Source organism: Lucilia cuprina, chromosome 2 (genome assembly GCF_022045245.1).
Source record: "Lucilia cuprina isolate Lc7/37 chromosome 2, ASM2204524v1, whole genome shotgun sequence".
Classification (NCBI taxonomy): domain Eukaryota; kingdom Metazoa; phylum Arthropoda; class Insecta; order Diptera; family Calliphoridae; genus Lucilia; species Lucilia cuprina.
In genome coordinates this window covers 38,435,828-38,449,900 of record NC_060950.1, presented here as the reverse complement: position 1 = coordinate 38,449,900, position 14,073 = coordinate 38,435,828, and the positions used below count along the sequence as shown (strand labels likewise).

At 28.4% G+C, this 14,073-nt stretch overlaps 2 protein-coding genes across 3 annotated transcripts in view; one reads left to right on the top strand and one right to left on the bottom strand.

Annotated features, from left to right (window-relative positions):
* LOC111678994 (receptor-type tyrosine-protein kinase FLT3) overlaps window positions 1-3,783 on the bottom strand; it is a 39,925-nt gene extending 36,142 nt beyond the window's left edge. The window contains exon 1 of one of the 2 annotated variants that reach the window (XM_046948781.1): window positions 3,274-3,783. The gene's annotated coding sequence lies outside the window, so the exon portion shown is untranslated. The remainder of the gene's footprint in view (window positions 1-3,273) is intronic. The other variant, XM_046948772.1, reaches the window with a different exon arrangement.
* A 6,396-nt stretch (window positions 3,784-10,179) lies between these two features.
* LOC111678993 (restin homolog) lies at window positions 10,180-13,460 on the top strand. Its single transcript, XM_023440472.2, has 2 exons — window positions 10,180-10,522; window positions 10,588-13,460. The coding sequence occupies exons 1-2, from the start codon at window positions 10,327-10,329 to the stop codon at window positions 12,210-12,212; spliced, it is 1,821 nt and encodes a 606-aa protein (XP_023296240.2). The 5' UTR covers window positions 10,180-10,326; the 3' UTR covers window positions 12,213-13,460.
* Window positions 13,461-14,073: the final 613 nt, after the last annotated feature.

Sequence of the window (14,073 nt, the reverse complement as noted above, 5' to 3'; positions counted from 1 at the left end):
ATCCGGGCTCTACATACTTAATTTCATGGTTCTAGGTTCAAATTATAGAAAATTCAAAAAGTACCTTTTGAAAAACGAAAAAGTACCAAAAAATCCCCTTTTATGGGTTCTAACTTAAGCCAGACTCCACATACTTAATTTCATGTTTCTAGCCAATAACAAAACATTAGTGCTGCTCTCGCTCTGCTACTCTTGCTCTGCTGCTCTTGCTCTGCTTTGCTTTTATAAACAAATTACAATAACAATATTTACCGTATTATTATGTATTTTGTTTTTGTTTTTTGCAGTTTTTGTCTGAGCATGAATAAAAAATCTAAATTTTATATGAAATTTTCAGAGGTTGTCTCGGTTTTTTGCTCATATCTCCGTTATTTATGGACCGATTTTGCTGATTTTAAATAGCGTTCTTGCCGGTCGTATGTCTGATAGAATTATGGAAGATTCGGATCTCGCAGATATCTGGGGTCTTCTAAAAACTGATTTCAACAAACATACAGACAGACAGACAGGCAGACGGACAGACAGACGGACATGGCTTAATCATCTCCGCTACCTATAAGGATCCAGAATATATATAAACTTTATAGGGTCGGAAAATTATATTATAGAAATTACAAACGGAATGACAAACTTATATATACCCTTCTCACGAAGGTGAAGGGTATAAAAACGCGAAAAATATCCGTTGGTATACATAGTTTGGCCACTTGCAAAAATGTTCATCTGGATTCATTCATAGATTCACGAATTTTAGTACATTGTTTATATATGAAGACCCACACTTATTTTGCAAGTTCGACCTTATTCCTAATGCTCATTTATACTCAATGGTAATTGTGCAATATTTAAGGACTACGTATACGAAATTTGTTTATATAAATCATATGTGAGGTGCCACCCCCACTATTGCTATTTTTTATAAAAAGGCCACCCGGATGTTGAACGCTACATTTTTACTAAATTTTAGTATTTAATGATTTGCAATTGTAACCACATACCTATTAACACACTTTTCAATGAATACTACATATAGTTTTGATTACATAGAAGTACTTTAATAATGTCTTATTAATAATATGTTATATAAATACTTTCTTATTAGTCAGCTTCTGCGTAAAGATGTAGAATTCATACGTTTTTTACGCGATTAACATTGACTGAGTTTTCTAATTACTTGCAAGCGATTGTGGTAAGTGCTTGCCTTCAATGATATCACCATGTTAATATAATGACATAAAATGTAAGTAAATTTTATCATTTTAACCCCTTACCTGATAATATATATATATATATATATAATAATATATATATAATATATATATAATATATATATATATATATATATATATATATATATATATATATATATATATATATATATAATATATATATATATATATATATATATATATATTATAATAATATATATAATATATATATATATATATATATATATATATATATATATATATATTCTGGATCCTTATAGATAGCGGAGTCGATTTAGCCATGTCCGTCTGTCTGTGTTTGTATGATAAAATAAGTTTTCAGACCCCAGATATCTGCGAGATCCGAACATTCAATAATTCTATTGGAAATACGATCGAATAGAACGGTCCATAAAGCCAAGGCAAAACGAGAGCAGCAGAGCAAGAGTAGCTGAGCAAGAGCAGCACTAGTGTGTTGTTATTGGCTAAAAACATGAAATTATATATGTGGAGCCTGGCTTATGTTAAGAGCCATAAAAGGGAACTTTTTAGTACTTTTTTGTTTTTCAAAAGGTACTTTTTAAATTTTCGATACTATTAAACCTATTTATATGAAATTATGTATGTAGAATCAGAATTAGGTGAGACTTTCAAAAGGTACTTTTGGAATATTCTATAGTATTGAACCAAGCTTAAGCTTAGTACGTAGATACGGAATTAGATGAAAATGGAATTTTTTGATGCTTTTTCATAAGGTACTTTTTGAGTTTTATATAATAATGAACTTAGAAACATGGAATTAAGTATGTAGAGTCCGGATTAAATGAGAACACATCAAAGGGTATTTTTTGGTACTTTTTCGTTCTACAAAAGGTACTTTTTGACTCGTAGAGTATGTAGAAATTAAATATGTAGAGCCGGGATTAGATCAGGACACAAAAAGGTGTCTTTTTGGTACTTTTTCGTTCTACAAAAGGTACTTTTTGAAATTTCTATAATATTGAACCTAGAAACATAAAATTAGTTATGTAGAGCCCGAATTAAGTGGGAACCCATAAAAGGGGTGAAACGGCACAATTCAAAATAAAGTACATACGTATCTGATTAAAAATAATACCGACGGTATGTGGTAGTCATTGAAAAGTAAGTGGCTATATTAGTACAAGTAATTACCGAGTTTTTGCTAGGTATTTACGTTTTCTTTATCTACTGACTAATAATGTATATTAAACATTCTAATCAAATTACAACATAAACCATTAATTAGTCCTCAAATTGGTAGTGAAAAAAAACATGTCGAATAATAAATGCGATGATGAAAAAGCATAATGCAAACGTGTGCTTTTTAAACCTTGTACTCGTAATGTTATGGTTTCTGTTTTGATGAAACCATAACAATATATTTATTTTAGATTTCTGCGAAAATGGGGCTACTTATTTTTAGGAATGAACTTGTATACAAAGTGTAAATAAAAAATATGGTCGTTTAATTGACATCAACAGGCAATTAAAGTGTATAATGTCCATTAAGTGTTTGTAATTTCAATATTTGCCTAATTTATGTATAGGGGGTATCATTAAGAACGATGTATTTTGTTTTCTAATTAAAATATTTTTGAATTAGATGAAATCATTCAAGTGTATGTCGGCATAGCGCTGGCTTGATTCAGGCATGATCGATCGATCGTATTTAATCGTATTTTGTATATATAATCGAAGGATCAAAAAGAAGAACATAAATATCATATGTAAAAAATGTAGCGTTTGAATATAATTCAAATTAAATTGAAAAAAAAGTCAAAAAATGTTTGGATAAAATTTTAACCATTTTAAAGAGACATCAGTTAACAACATTTTAAACATACACCCCTTTCAAGATAAAAATTTCCCAAAACCAAACTTCGCATCAATTAAAGGCCTAATTAATAGCTATTAGTAACGTCTATTGCAAAACAAAATTATCTTCCTAATAACTACACTTAAACGTTTATTTTGAACTGTAGCACAGTGTTTTCTTTGTTAATGTGGCAATTTGCTTTGTTGCATTTCATTAGTGTTTACTTACCATATAAATATGTTTAGCTCTTTTCTGTGTTTTTATTTCAAAAATTACATACATACATATACATATGTTTGTGTGTGTAAACAAATAATTGTGTGGGTTTTTATTGTTATTGTAGTATCTAAGTATGTATTTAATGTGTATGTATGTGTGAATATAATTTTGTAGTATTGTAGATTATTTTTGAATTAAATTAATTGTAGAGGATCAGGTAACTGGATGACGTCTCATGTTTTGTTATTGTTGTATTTTATGTTCTTTAACACACAAATTTATTAATTTCACTTTGTTACACATTGTTTAATTAGTAATTATAAAATAGACTTTGCAATTAATTTACATATATATATATATTTTTTTTTAAATTAGAGTAATTAGCACATATTCTCATGTAAATCAGTTAACTTTCAGACACATATAATATTTCAAGGGTTTATTATCATATAAAATAATTTATGTACATATACATTAGGGTGTCCCGTGGACCACTTATTTATATGAATATACTGCATATGAAAAATAAAAAAATATTCGTTTGAAAGACGCCATAGTACCCTACCAGCGACTGAAAATATTGATCTCGATTAAGGTTATATTATTATACCCTTCACCTTAGTGAAAAGTACATAAAAGTTTGTCATTCCATTTATAATTTCCACAATATAATTTTCGACCATATAAGGTATATACACAGCTTGGAAAGAATGAATTCTATTTGGAATTAATTACCTTATATTTTTAATTCGGCTTTAATTCCTAAAAGAATTCATTCTTTATAGGAATGAATTCAATGGAATGATCACTCATATTTGTTTAATTCCTTCTATTACAAATTGAATAAAAGAAAAAAATATAATTCAATTTTTAATATACAGAATGCTTTTGAATTATAAAACAAAACTTTCATTCTATCTATTTCAAATTGAATGGTTAAAAACTTTTTAAATTCAATTTGTAATAGATTGAATTCAAACAAAATTTATATCATTCAGAGGGAATTTAAAAATCAATAGAAATTGTTGAAATTAATTCTAATTCAATTTGTAACAGATTGAATGCAAACAAAATTAATTCATTCAGAAGGAATTTAACATTTCTTCTGAATGTTAAATTAGAGAATTAATTCAACTACATCGAAAGCTTTAAGAATTAATTCTAGGAATTAAATCAAAGGGGATGAGTTTAAAGAATTGTTAATTCTTTAAAATATAACTCAATTTCAAATAAAGAATTAGGAAATGAATTCTTTCAGAGCTGTGGGTATATACAATGTATATTTTAACATAAATCTTTAATAATTCTCTCAGACATGCTTTCGAGAAGTTTCTAATTTAAAATCAACAAAATTCGTCCATAAATAATGGAGATATAAGCAAAAAACGAGACAACCTTAGAAAATTTCATCAAAAAAGATAATTTTTTGATAAAATTTAGAATTTAGTTTTGTTTGGTGATAGTTGTTGCTGGTTTGTAATAGTAGAGTAATGGTAGAGTCGAAATAAATTGAAGTTTTATAAAATTTTACTTATTTTAAATACACTATGGTGAAGGGTATATAAGATTCGGCAAAGAGGAATATTGAACTATTACTTGTTTTAACTCAATTTGGTGAAAAAAATTCCGCACCAAAAGCAACTGTAAAATTTTTTGTTTATTGTCTAAAATATACTATATAATAGCAATTTTTTTAAATTGCAAAAACAAATTGCAATTGTAATTTAACAAAATTACAAAAATGTTGCTCAAAATACTTATTTGGCTCAATTAGAAAAGGTAATATTTATACAAAACATCATCGCTCTTGGTGTTCGAATTTTTTTTCAAGATTGTGAAATAATAATATCATATTCACGATATATACCGCCTTTTGATATTTGCAAAAATTTTAAAAAGTTATGACCCTAATGTATTTAAGAATTTCATTAATGTACTGAACACAAGAAAACATTTTTTCGAATAATCCTCAGTTTTCTACCACGATTGAAAATCCTAAACTCAGTGTAATTTTTAAAAAAATAAATATTATAGATTTTTTCGAAATGGGCCTTACAAATTCCGTAATTGGGGAAAAAATAATTTTAATTTTTTTGAGTATTTTATTATCCACAAAATAATTTTTAGTGTTTCGGAGAGGCATAATATTTTCGCTTTAAATCGAAAGAGGGGCCAAAATTGTCAAAATATTTAATTTATACATATATTTTTTAATCACTGTTAGGAAACTGAGGGGCTTTTAAAGAAAATTGTTTTCATTTATTTCTTATTTAGTACATTAATAAGCATCGTATGTGAGGTATTCAAGGGACATCTTAATGTTTTTATATGTATGTATTTTACAAACTAAAAATATTTCAAAAATGATTACTTAAAAATTGGATATTCACATATTGCAATTTATTCGCTTAATAGTATTATTGGATTACCATAATTTCATTGCCCATTGATTTAAAGATTTCAAAAATTAAATAGCTTCCCCTTAGCATAATTAGCAAGGAATTAAATGTCACAGAAAATATCGTGTACGCCAAGTAAAATATTGGAAGTCGAAGGTTTTTATCAGTTTTTATCGAATATCTCCCTTATTTTTCGTCGTATGCGTTTTGATGTTATTGTAATTTCTATAGAGAATGAAATTCCTATTATTTGGTTTCGCATAACATTAGCTGTTTTCGAGCTTTTGTGCATTTTCTCAAATCTTGCTGATATTTTCAAATCTTAATATTTTTAACTTCAATACTGATAATGTCACATTTTGTCTTTCTAATAAAAAAAATACATAATTAATTTCTGTCATATCTCTCTGGACCATAGTTTAATCCCCGTCTATCCGAAATTTCCGATTATTTTTAAACACAATTATTATTAAATTAAAAAAATTAAAGGACATAATTTACAAAGTCAGGAATATATTTTCACATAATTTCAGTGAAATTAGCATAAGCTAGAATTAATCTAATTACACTTTTTAACAAGCGATATGTCATAGTAGGTCTGTAGCTCTCCTACATATCGCCCAGCACCGATGTGCCTTCTTAATCCTATCGTCTATGTAGTGTCTCCATTTTAATTTTCGGTGAAGGGTTACACTCTGAACCAAATTAATGTTTATCTGTTTCACTTTTCACTTTAACATTTAAAAAAACATTGCTAAACATACATTTTTATGAACTGCAAAAATTTTTAAAACTTTATATTTGTTTGGATTTGTTTTAGAAAATATTAACATCATTTTAATACCATGTTTAATAAAATATTCGTAAAAGGTAATTTATAAATGTTATTTGAATATTCGATTAATTGACAAATATTGTTCGAATTATTCTTTATTCTAAATTGGAAATTATTTATTTGTAATTGTTTTCCTCGATTAATCGAATACCTTTTATTCGAATGACAACCCTACGAATTTGAGATAAAATGTTTAAATGTAAAAATTATAACTAATTTCTTATTATAAGATTTGAAAATAGTAGTGCTATAGCTCGAGAATATCTAAAGCTATGCGAAAATATTCCTCAACCCAATGTAAAAAATTCAATTGTCTATAGAAATTATAATAACACTAAAATACGTCCGACGCATATTAAGCAAGATATTCGACAAAAACTAATTTTTGTAACCTTTGACCTCCAATATCTAGCTCCGCGCATAAAAAATTTTCGGTATCTTTTAATTCCTTACTAATTATACTGGGAAAAATCTATGTGTCAATTTTCATTTAGCTATCTGAAATTCTCTAGATTGCTACTTTTTTTTGCCTAATTTTCCTGGGGTATAAGCTATTAATTATGAAGGAATAAATTAGGTAAACTGTATGAGATACAGAACATGTCGTTTAAATCCAAATATCGCAGTAGTGGCTTACAAAAACTCATATTTCATAACTTATACGGGAAGATTGTATTAGTTGGAGATAAAGTGATCCTCCAAGATCCTAAAAGAATACATAAGATATTTTAATGAAAACTGTCAGACAGATGTTAAAACTAGCGACCTTTTGTGTCACAAAGTTTAAAAATGACCTTTTAAATGCAATTTATATAAAATTTTTATATATAATTTTATATTATGAAAAGAATAAATATTGTTTTTGTTATTATAAAATTTTGCATTCAAACATTTTGTGCAAAAGCAATCTTTATTTATTTAATATCAAAAATATTTAACAAGTTAGTTTAATTAGTGGTGAGCGAACACAAATATGTAAATGTTTATTTACTTAATAATCTGGTAACAGGGGACGTATGATTATTATTAATCTATTCACAATTTGTTTATTTCGCATGGTGTAGGCGGTCAGCATTCATCATTATTGTGTGATATACATACATACATACATATATACATACTTATGTATGTAAGTATTTATTTTTGTTATGATTTTTTCTTTAGCACCAAATGTAAAAGATTCATAAATTTAATATTCAAAATAATATGAATTACTTTTCGAATTAACACTGATTTTTTAAATTTATAAATATTGTATGCATAAGATTTTTTTTTACAAAGTTAAGTGCTGAAATGCAAATAAGCGTTTGTAAAAATAATATACTACATATATATAGATAAATATCCAATTTCTAATAACATTTTGCTAACAATAATGAAAATAATAAAAAAAACTCTTTTCGTACAATTTTATCAGCTACAGACAAATTTATATTTAAATTTATTTTTGAAGATTTTATCAAGCCGCAGAAATCCTTTATATTTTATTTGTTATTTTTAAAACGTGTTTTTATTTTACTTTATTTGCTAATAATTATTAAATCTGTTTTTTTCCTTTGTTTGCTTTTTAAATCACTTTAAATTTTTTCATAAAAAATAAAGTAGTTATTTATTTTAGATATTTTTTTCTTCACTTGTTTTTGTTTTTCTTATTTATTTTGATTATTTTATCAAAATTGCGATTATCAATTTGATTTGTTATTATTTATTTATTTTTTGTTATTGTAAATTGTAGTTACTTGTTTAAAGTAATTATTTTCATTATTTTTTTATGATTTGTTCTATATTATGAAATCGTTTTATTTTTCATTTTTTAGTTCAATAAGATTCGTATGTTATTTGTTATCTGGTCTAATAACAAACAACAAAAACCATTGAGCGTTTTTGATAATATTGAGTCAAATATTTGTTATTTGTTTTTATTTTAGTTGTATTTGCCCGGTTATAAAGCGAGTTGCTACAAGCCTCCGTTGAATCTAAAATCGAACTGTCGTAAAAAATTAAAAATTGCTTTGTTGAGTAGTATTTTTTATTTTGGTTATTTGTTTTTTCTTTTGCTTCTGCTCCGTTTACTTGGCATTTTCATAGATATAAACTCACATCAATACACATACCTACTCAGAGGGAAATAACGCAAGGGCCACACTTTAAAATTTAATTGTTCAGAAATTTTAAAGGCCTAGGAAAGTTGAAGAAATATTTAGATATGTACTTAAACAAATAATTAGATTTGTCTGGAAAAAAGTTTTATGGAATTTACAACAACCATCTTATAAAAATTCTTAACGTTTTGTATTTATTCCCCGTTTATTGCATATTTCTATTCCTCAAGATTTCTCTATTGCACAAGGTAATAAGTTCTAAATGCCTACTTGTAAAAATGGATAAAGTTTTCTAATTTTACAACTTTTTTAATGAGGCCTTTAAAAAGGCCTCTATGTAAACATACATACAACATGTAAACATACATACAATATGTTGCAAACACTGTGAGGTGCCAACACTTGTGTGTGTGTTGGTAACACATTTTTAATACAAACAGACAGAAATGTCCTTATAGCTATATAATAATATAGAAGTTATTTTATGTGTTTAAAATATCTGACTTCTTGAGCCAACCTAATATAAATATGTCCGTATATGTTTATATATTTAGGTACGTTTATATGTATGTATGTACAATATGAATCAATTGTTATTGTTGCTATTGTTGTTATTGTTAATTGATTTATGTTTATCTACTTGTGTTTCAAGTACTATTGTAGTTTTTGTTATTTGTCACTTAAATAAACTTCAGCTAATTTCGATAAGGAATATCACGATGACGTCATTAATCAGCTGCTGTAGACACTGTATAGCAACAGTTAATAAGGAGCTGTCAAAAGGGCAGCACTTGTTTTCGTTTTTGTTTTTATTTTTAGGTCATTAGTATCATGTCATTGTATGTACATATGTTCACGTAATAACAATGACTTTTACAAATATCTACGAATTAACTACTCAATTACATTACACTGAAAGAAAAGCAGTTATAATTATAAAAACATAAAATAGTAATTGAAGGGGTCACTTACTACTTATTTTGTGTTTGGAGATTATTACACGCTAAAAAGATTTGAAAAAGAATCATAAGTATTAATAAATCGGTAAAATATGCTAACATTTGATTTATATTTGAAGACAGTCAGATATTTTTTGGGCCAGCAATTAGAGGATGACCCCAACTTATGTGAAGCATTATATTTGATCTAAGAAAGTAGATTGTGGGAGGGAGGTTAAAAGAAGTAATATTTTTAGACATTTTGTTTAATTTTTTTACATCGGAAGTGGCAGGGAATACTTCTGCAGACTGTTTGTTCGACATACAAACAGTATGGCAGAATAATGAATTTCCCCTCTAATGTGTCGTGCGGTCCACTGGCCAATCTACCACAAATGGATATACGGGTATAGGGAACAAGTTGCCTAATTTAAGGGAAACACATTCAGAAATCTGCATTCAGGAATCTTTTAGCCGCCAAAACTTTAATTGTTATTGGTAAAACTTCAACTACAATGTATACCTGCCCGAATTTATTTAAATATTTTATGATCCAAATGTAACAATATATACTCAAAGTGTAGTAGTACCCTAACACAACTTCCATCAGTTGATTTTACTTACGAAAATGGAAAAATTTGTGGGGAATACCCTTAAGTAACAAACACAAATTAAATAAAATTTGTGAACGTCAACTAAATTAAATATTTTCAAATTGTGTTTTTTGTTCAGAATTGAGTAATTGATTGTGTATATTTGTTGCATATTTTAGTTAGACAATATTTTAAATGAGAATGACTACAATGAAATTTCGTCAACTTATTGACATGGCAATTGGTTTTCCTGAACCAGGTCACGTCAATTTTTCAGCTCTCCATTGTTTGCTCACTTGTATAGCTGAAAAATTAGGAATTACTGATGAAATGATAGAATATTGCAACAATGAAACTGAAACTGTTTGTTTCTGCAATAAAGCATCAAATTGTAAGTTTATTAAAGTTTATTTAGAAATCAAAAAGAAAATAATTAGTATATTATGAATATTTTAGATGAGTTGTTACAAAAACCTAGACTACTTGGTGGTACAAACCCCAATGAAGAAAAATCGAATAGTGAACAAAAAGAACTTTCGACTGAATCAAATGCAGCAACATTAAATGAATCTCTGATGTCGGAAGAGATTCCAATAGTTTCTGAAACTCTGCCAAAGAATACAGAAGAACAAATATCTGGGCAAAAACATGTTATAGAGGTACTAAGTCCAACAAATTCAAAAACCTCTATCAAATCTCTCCCAAAACCTATTACATCCCAGTTGTCGGTGCATAAACTAAAAGAACGCATTTCTAAAATAGAAATGACAATGCAACAAATTTCTTTGTCAAAAGAATTTACATTGGGAATCGCAATAATGAAGGATCAACTTGAATTTGTAATGGAACAGTTATTGCTTTTAACATTCCTTACTTTAAGTAAAAAGCCCGACTTTCATCAAATTCAAAAACTGCATTCAATGGCTCAAACACTGCGAGAATTTAAGAAAGAAAACGTATATATCGATGGGTCTAATAGAATACAATTTCCTTCAGTACAATCTCTAAATTGGCAATCTTCAGGTCTACAACTGAACGAAGTTTTATCAGAAAATGATTTATTAGAGGCTCAAAATATTGGCTTCCAACCTGATGCTATTATTGCACAAACTGCAACCTTTCAAGATGAACTTAATGGTCATCTATGTTATTCTCCCGAAAAGCTTCTCGATCAACTGATGGAACTAAAAAGCGAATTTTGCCTTCTGACGAACAAAGTAAATGAAGTTTCTTCGCGTTTATTACAACAAGAGAGTCAACGTACATTTTCTCTTATCTCTGAAATTCAAGAACAAATGCGAGACCATAAGATCACAACAATTAACTTAAAAGAAACCCAAAGTCGCATAGAGGCACGTATTTCAAACAATCAGAACAGCATTGAGAATATGAAAAAAATCATTGAAGATGTAATGGTTGAGAAAGTAGATAAAACTGAATTGGAAATTCAATTAGCCAACAAAGTTGACTACGATCAACTTAAGAGAAAGGCATCTCTGGATCAATTACAAGAATTACACTGCCGGGTTGACAATCAAATTTCTGAGATATTGCGTCAAATAAATGAAAACGAAAAACAATTCTCAAAGACAGTTGACAATTTAAATGACACCTTAGGATTTGCTTCCATTGAGGGAATTTTGAAAACATTTAAAGAAAATATTACCAAGGATGTCCAAGAACTACATACCCTGCTTAAAAACTATATCGATTCGACAAATGATGATTGCGCTGCAGCTGGAGCTCGCATTAAAGTTCTACAGGATCTCGCATGTCTTTCATGTGACACTAATTGCATAATGCGTACGATGGAAAAAGCAAAAGTGGCAAAATTACCCAGCGCACATGCATCAAATATTTTAAGTCCACTTATAACTTATGAGCTAGGCTCTATACGAAAATCCGGTATAATCGGTTACTATCGCAAAGATGATTTTCCCCATTCAACAAATGCTTGGCTAGAACGTCAGTCGAATGGCATGACTGATCTAAAACAATGCATTCCACGACATGCTGGCGGAGAGCACACCACATATAATGCCAAAGAACGTGTTAAAAAGATGATGTCATATAGAAAATAGTCACTAATTATGTTTTTAAATTCACATTTCCGTTGCATTTTTAGTTAAATAGAAGAGTTTTTATGGGAAATTTGAATTTTTTTCAAGTTCATCTAGTGACAAATATTATTGGGACGTCACTAAATTTTTAATTTGTTTTTTATTATATAAATATTTATAATACAAATTTTCTTCCGAAAAAAATGTAAAAATCAATGACCTTACTACGAGGATTACCTAAAGCAAATTTTTGGAAAACATGGTTCAAAACAAAAAGAAAGAAAACAAAAGAAAGAACTTAAGAAAAACTTTACATAAATATTGGTTATTCACAAGACTGGCATAATCCAAAACAACACGTTTGAAGAAAAAACTTCTTTATATGTTTGAAAATACATTATCAAGTACATTAAAATTATATAAAAGAAGGGGGTCCATATTTTTTAATACATATTTCAACAAAAAATATTTTTGACTTTTCCCAGTTTTAACTAATTAACACCAATAGTTCCCTTGAAATTAGAATTCCCGAGAATTGTTTAAACAATTTTAAAATAAAGGCCAAGCCCTCTAGATATTGGGGCAATGAGGCGCAATATGAATGAATTGCTTAATCACAACTTGACGACTTGATAAAAATCTCTGAATGAGGTCGTGATAACAGAGTCGATTTTAACGCCTGCAAGACACATTTTTTTAACACATAAACGTTTGCAGATATTGTTGTTCCATCAAGTGTCTCTGTTTTTTGGAACGGTGGCATACTCCACTCCATTTGATCTCCTTACTATTTACACCACTTATATTTGACCGAAAATGGAATACAAGTCTCATATAAGGGCCGAAGCTTAGAATTCTATTTTGGAGCTTCTCGACCGCGTACAAGTGAGCGCGAAAGTACATATCGGTAACAGCAGGGTATCGAACTCTATTGATTCACTAGAACACCATCGCAACGTGGGTCTATTTCACTGTTCTATCGATACTACAATGGAATGTGTTCCTTTGGAATTAGGGAACTTTCCGATACCCGTATATTCTTGCTTAACACACGTCTTTCTTCAAGAAAATACCCATTTGTGGTAGATTGGCTAGTAGAGCGCACAACTCACAGGGAAAATTCATTCATTAGCCGCACTGTTCGTGAGTGAACTAAACTCCTGCAGAGGTACTACATCCCACTTTCGATATAGGAAGATTTAAATCAAATGTCCACAAACTCTACTAATTCCTAGTTCCAATACAATGTTTCGCATAAGTTACTTAAAAATTTGTTTTTTTTTGTATTTGCATATTTTTTATAAATATTGGCAATTATTTTCATTCTAGTTTAGAATTTTATAACAGGGTTCGCCTTCTCCTTGAGAATCGTTTAGAACATTAAAAGTTCTAAACGATTTTTTTCTCAAAGGCATTAAGTTTAACCTTGGTTTCAAATTAATGGCTACTTGTTCTAGCTTTGTTTGGGAAACAATTTTAATTGTTTAATATAAGGATAATAAATTCAAAGTTATTCAAGTATATCTTAAAAAGTAAAGTATTTTCATTATACCCTTCATCTTCGCGAGAAGGGTATCAATAAGTTTGTCATTCCGTTTGTAATTATACAGGATCCTTATAGATAGCGGAATCTATTTAGCCATGTCCGTCTGTCTGTGTGTATGTTGAAACAAGTTTGACCGCAGATATCTGCGGGATCCGACTCTCAATAATTCTATTGGAATTACGATCGAATTGAACGCTATTTCAAATCAGTCCTATCGGTCCATAAATAACGAAGATATGAGTAAAAATCCTAGACCACATCTGAAAATTGCAACAAAGATTGAGATTTTTTATTCATGTTTAAACAGAAATTGCAAAAAACATAAACAAAATACAT

What these genes read in the sequence shown, in the direction of transcription:
- LOC111678993 (XM_023440472.2), top strand. Translation starts at nt 10,327, where the DNA reads ATGAGAATGACTACAATGAAATTTCGTCAACTTATTGACATGGCAATT. An exon ending in CTGCAATAAAGCATCAAATT is followed by an intron (nt 10,523 to 10,587) that starts GTAAGTTTATTA and finishes TGAATATTTTAG; the next exon opens with ATGAGTTGTTACAAAAACCT.